This window comes from Bombina bombina, chromosome 2, assembly GCF_027579735.1.
Source record: "Bombina bombina isolate aBomBom1 chromosome 2, aBomBom1.pri, whole genome shotgun sequence".
In the NCBI taxonomy this organism is placed as follows: Eukaryota; Metazoa; Chordata; class Amphibia; order Anura; family Bombinatoridae; genus Bombina; species Bombina bombina.
The window spans coordinates 20,386,145-20,392,144 of NC_069500.1; the positions used below are offsets into that span (position 1 = coordinate 20,386,145).

Genomic DNA, 6,000 nt, shown 5'->3' on the forward strand with positions numbered 1-6,000 from the left:
TGCAGACCTAGAGCCAGATTCAGTAAAGTGCTGCAGACCTAGGGCAACATTGAGCAAAGTGCTGCAGACCTTGGGTCAGATTCAGTAAAGTGTCACAGACCTAGAACTAGATTGAGTAAAGTGCCACATACCTAGGGCTAGATTCAGTAAAGTGCTGCAGATCTAGGACTAGATTCAGTTAAGTGTCGCAGACCTGGGGCCATATTGAGTAAAGTGCTGCAGAACTAGGGCAACATTTAGTAAAGTGCTGCAGACATAGGGCTAGATTGAGTAAAGTGCCACAGACCCACGGCGACATTCAGTAAAGTGCTGCAGACCTAGGGCAACATTTAGTAAAGTGCTGCAGACATAGGGCTAGATTGAGTAAAGTGCCACAGACCCACGGCGACATTCAGTAAAGTGCTGCAGACCTAGGGCCAGATTCAGTAAAGTGCTGCAGACCTAGGGCAACATTGAGCAAAGTGCTGCAGACCTAGGGCTAGATTGAGTAAAGTGCTGAAGACCTAGGGTTAGATTGAGTAAAGTGCCACAGACCCACGGCAACATTCAGTAAAGTGCTGCAGACCTAGGCCAACATTGTGTAAAGTGCTGCAGCCTAAGGCCAGATTCAGTAAAGTGCTACATACCTAGGGCCACATTCAGTAAAGTGCTGCAGACCTAGGGCAACATTGAGTAAAGTGCTGCAGACCTAGGGCAACACTGAGTAAAGTGCTGCAGACCTAGGGCTAGATTTAGTAAAGTGCCACAGACCCACGGCGACATTCAGTAAAGTGCTGCAGACCTAGGGCAACATTGAGTAAAGAGCTGCAGACCTAGGGCTAGATTCAGTAAAGTGCTGCAGACCTAGGGCAACATTCAGTAAAGTGCTGTAGACCTAGGGCTAGATTCAGTAAAGTGCTGCAGACCTAGGGCTAGATTCAGTAAAGTGCTGCAGACCTAGGGCAACATTGAGTAAAGTGCCACAGACCCACGGCGACATTCAGTAAAGTGCTGCAGGCCTAGGGCCAGATTCAGTAAAGTTCTGCAGACCTAGAGCCAGATTCAGTAAAGTGCTGCAGACCTAGGGCAACATTGAGCAAAGTGCTGCAGACCTAGGGCTAGATTGAGTAAAGTGCTGAAGACCTAGGGTTAGATTGAGTAAAGTGCCACAGACCCACGGCAACATTCAGTAAAGTGCTGCAGACCTAGGCCAACATTGAGTAAAGTGCTGCAGCCTAAGGCCAGATTCAGTAAAGTGCTACATACCTAGGGCCACATTCAGTAAAGTGCTGCAGACCTAGGGCAACATTGAGTAAAGTGCTGCAGACCTAGGGCAACACTGAGTAAAGTGCTGCAGACCTAGGGCTAGATTGAGTAAAGTGCCACAGACCCACGGCAACATTCAGTAAAGTGCTGCAGACCTAGGCCAACATTGAGTAAAGTGCTGCAGCCTAAGGCCAGATTCAGTAAAGTGCTACATACCTAGGGCCACATTCAGTAAAGTGCTGCAGACCTAGGGCAACATTGAGTAAAGTGCTGCAGACCTAGGGCAACACTGAGTAAAGTGCTGCAGACCTAGGGTTAGATTGAGTAAAGTGCCACAGACCCACGGCAACATTCAGTAAAGTGCTGCAGACCTAGGCCAACATTGTGTAAAGTGCTGCAGCCTAAGGCCAGATTCAGTAAAGTGCTACATACCTAGGGCCACATTCAGTAAAGTGCTGCAGACCTAGGGCAACATTGAGTAAAGTGCTGCAGACCTAGGGCAACACTGAGTAAAGTGCTGCAGACCTAGGGCTAGATTTAGTAAAGTGCCACAGACCCACGGCGACATTCAGTAAAGTGCTGCAGACCTAGGGCAACATTGAGTAAAGAGCTGCAGACCTAGGGCTAGATTCAGTAAAGTGCTGTAGACCTAGGGCTAGATTCAGTAAAGTGCTGCAGACCTAGGGCTAGATTCAGTAAAGTGCTGCAGACCTAGGGCAACATTGAGTAAAGTGCCACAGACCCACGGCGACATTCAGTAAAGTGCTGCAGGCCTAGGGCCAGATTCAGTAAAGTTCTGCAGACCTAGAGCCAGATTCAGTAAAGTGCTGCAGACCTAGGGCAACATTGAGCAAAGTGCTGCAGACCTTGGGTCAGATTCAGTAAAGTGTCACAGACCTAGAACTAGATTGAGTAAAGTGCCACATACCTAGGGCTAGATTCAGTAAAGTGCTGCAGATCTAGGACTAGATTCAGTTAAGTGTCGCAGACCTGGGGCCATATTGAGTAAAGTGCTGCAGAACTAGGGCAACATTTAGTAAAGTGCTGCAGACATAGGGCTAGATTGAGTAAAGTGCCACAGACCCACGGCGACATTCAGTAAAGTGCTGCAGACCTAGGGCAACATTTAGTAAAGTGCTGCAGACATAGGGCTAGATTGAGTAAAGTGTCACAGACCCACGGCGACATTCAGTAAAGTGCTGCAGACCTAGGGCCAGATTCAGTAAAGTGCTGCAGACCTAGGGCAACATTGAGCAAAGTGCTGCAGACCTAGGGCTAGATTGAGTAAAGTGCTGAAGACCTAGGGTTAGATTGAGTAAAGTGCCACAGACCCACGGCAACATTCAGTAAAGTGCTGCAGACCTAGGCCAACATTGTGTAAAGTGCTGCAGCCTAAGGCCAGATTCAGTAAAGTGCTACATACCTAGGGCCACATTCAGTAAAGTGCTGCAGACCTAGGGCAACATTGAGTAAAGTGCTGCAGACCTAGGGCAACACTGAGTAAAGTGCTGCAGACCTAGGGCTAGATTTAGTAAAGTGCCACAGACCCACGGCGACATTCAGTAAAGTGCTGCAGACCTAGGGCAACATTGAGTAAAGTGCTGCAGACCTAGGGCTAGATTCAGTAAAGTGCTGCAGACCTAGGGCAACATTCAGTAAAGTGCTGTAGACCTAGGGCTAGATTCAGTAAAGTGCTGCAGACCTAGGGCTAGATTCAGTAAAGTGCTGCAGACCTAGGGCAACATTGAGTAAAGTGCCACAGACCCACGGCGACATTCAGTAAAGTGCTGCAGGCCTAGGGCCAGATTCAGTAAAGTTCTGCAGACCTAGAGCCAGATTCAGTAAAGTGCTGCAGACCTAGGGCAACATTGAGAAAAGTGCTGCAGACCTAGGGCTAGATTGAGTAAAGTGCTGAAGACCTAGGGTTAGATTGAGTAAAGTGCCACAGACCCACGGCAACATTCAGTAAAGTGCTGCAGACCTAGGCCAACATTGAGTAAAGTGCTGCAGCCTAAGGCCAGATTCAGTAAAGTGCTACATACCTAGGGCCACATTCAGTAAAGTGCTGCAGACCTAGGGCAACATTGAGTAAAGGGCTGCAGACCTAGGGCAACACTGAGTAAAGTGCTGCAGACCTAGGGCTAGATTGAGTAAAGTGCCACAGACCCACGGCAACATTCAGTAAAGTGCTGCAGACCTAGGCCAACATTGAGTAAAGTGCTGCAGCCTAAGGCCAGATTCAGTAAAGTGCTACATACCTAGGGCCACATTCAGTAAAGTGCTGCAGACCTAGGGCAACATTGAGTAAAGTGCTGCAGACCTAGGGCAACACTGAGTAAAGTGCTGCAGACCTAGGGCTAGATTGAGTAAAGTGCCACAGACCCACAGCGACATTCAGTAAAGTGCTGCAGACCTAGGGCAACATTGAGTAAAGAGCTGCAGACCTAGGGCTAGATTCAGTAAAGTGCTGCAGACCTAGGGCAACATTCAGTAAAGTGCTGTAGACCTAGGGCTAGATTCAGTAAAGTGCTGCAGACCTAGGGCAACATTTAGTAAAGTGCCACAGACCCACGGCGACATTCAGTAAAGTGCTGCAGGCCTAGGGCCAGATTCAGTAAAGTGCTGCAGACCTAGAGCCAGATTCAGTAAAGTGCTGCAGACCTAGGGCAACATTGAGCAAAGTGCTGCAGACCTAGGGCTAGATTGAGTAAAGTGCTGAAGACCTAGGGTTAGATTGAGTAAAGTGCCACAGACCCACGGCAACATTCAGTAAAGTGCTGCAGACCTAGGCCAACATTGAGTAAAGTGCTGCAGCCTAAGGCCAGATTCAGTAAAGTGCTACATACCTAGGGCCACATTCAGTAAAGTGCTGCAGACCTAGGGCAACATTGAGTAAAGTGCTGCAGACCTAGGGCAACACTGAGTAAAGTGCTGCAGACCTAGGGCTAGATTTAGTAAAGTGCCACAGACCCACGGCGACATTATGTAAAGTGCTGCAGACCTAGGGCAACATTGAGTAGAGAGCTGCAGACCTAGGGCTAGATTCAGTAAAGTGCTGCAGACCTAGGACAACATTCAGTAAAGTGCTGTAGACCTAGGGCTAGATTCAGTAAAGTGCTGCAGACCTAGGGCTAGATTCAGTAAAGTGCTGCAGACCTAGGGCAACATTGAGTAAAGTGCCACAGACCCACGGCGACATTCAGTAAAGTGCTGCAGGCCTAGGGCCAGATTCAGTAAAGTGCTGCAGACCTAGAGCCAGATTCAGTAAAGTGCCACAGACCTAGGGCAACATTGAGTAAAGTGCCACAGACCTAGGGCAACATTGAGTAAAGTGCTGCAGACCTAGGGCTAGATTGAGTAAAGTGACACAGACCCAGGGCAACATTCAGTAAAGTACCAAAGACTTAGGACCATATTCAGTAAAGTACTGTAGACCTAGGGCCAGATTCAGTAAAGTGCCACAGACCTAGGGCCAGATTCAGAAAAGTGCCACAGACCTAAAACCAGATTCAGTAAAGTGCGTCAGACCTCGGGCCAGATTTAGTAAAGTGCTTCAGACCTAGGACTAGATTCAGTAAAGTGCCGCAAACCTAGAGCTAGATTGAATAATGTGCCAGAGACCTTGGGCCACATTCAGTAAAGTACCATAGACTTTGAACCAGATTCAGTAAAGTGCCACAGACCTAGGGCCATTCAATTAAAACTCTATATAAAAATGTAATGGTGACAGGATACGTTTTAGCGAGTTCATTTTGCCTAGTATTTCTTGTTTTCCAGTGTAATATTTCTCAAATCATTTATATGGATGAATTTTCAAACACATTTTTTTGTTTCTTTCAGGAGAAGAAAGGACAAGAGGTTCAGAAAGGTCCAGAAGTGGAAGTGGCCAAACTGGACAAAATAATCTCCCTTGTGAGAGAACCAGACAGCAAACAAGCTAAATAATGAACCAGCCGCCTTCTTTCTTTCCTTTTATTGTAAAACTCACCTTTACCATATTCTCTGATGTGAAATGATCATTACATAGTTTTACAGGCCCATAATAAATACATATATTTTTTAAATACAAAAATGTCATTTATTTTATCATAATACACTGTCTTCCTTATTGGTTCATTTGAGTTAGGTAGGAGCTATATAAAGCAGGTGTATTGGTAAGGTGTATACTATGCCTGAGGAAACGGCCTTATAGGGCCGAGAAACGCGTTGTATGTATAGGGGGATATTTGGATACCCTTATTCCACTTTTGTATTTGTTTTTAAACCTTTTTAATAAATACCATATTTTACAAATATCCAAATTGAGTGGAAAGACCTGACCTGCCTGTGATTATTGAGTTCCTATTGGAGTACGATTATTGGCACTTCCCTGCACCTGGATCCTGCTCATTGGGAGAAACACAGTGGGGTGAGCTGACACACCTGCTATAAATCTGTCAGTCTGCATCTACCAGCACATTGGTGTGCTTGGTGAATATGTGAGTACCCATTTGGCCTATATTATATCCAGTTCCTATTTGTGTTTGATGATCCTGCACATGAGGCGCCCCTCTGTTCTTCTTTATATTCTACAGCTCTAACCCGGATTAATCGTTGAGAAGGAGGCAGCCAACATACGAAAATGTATTTTAAGGAGGATTCTCCTATATCCAAGAAGTATATTTTGTTCACTTGGGACATTTCTTTGTAAAATCTGTATCTATACTTAATATGGTTATTTGTATATTATACATTGTATCAGACATACTGTATACT

At 46.2% G+C, this 6,000-nt stretch overlaps 1 protein-coding gene across 1 annotated transcript in view; it reads left to right on the forward strand.

Annotated features, from left to right (window-relative positions):
- The window catches only part of DNAI1 (dynein axonemal intermediate chain 1), an 803,770-nt gene extending 798,453 nt beyond the window's left edge, over positions 1–5,317 (forward strand). The window contains exon 20 of the mRNA XM_053700976.1: positions 5,086–5,317. Within this exon, the coding sequence (XP_053556951.1) occupies positions 5,086–5,190 (105 nt within the window). The 3' untranslated portion in view covers positions 5,191–5,317. The remainder of the gene's footprint in view (positions 1–5,085) is intronic.
- Positions 5,318–6,000: the final 683 nt, after the last annotated feature.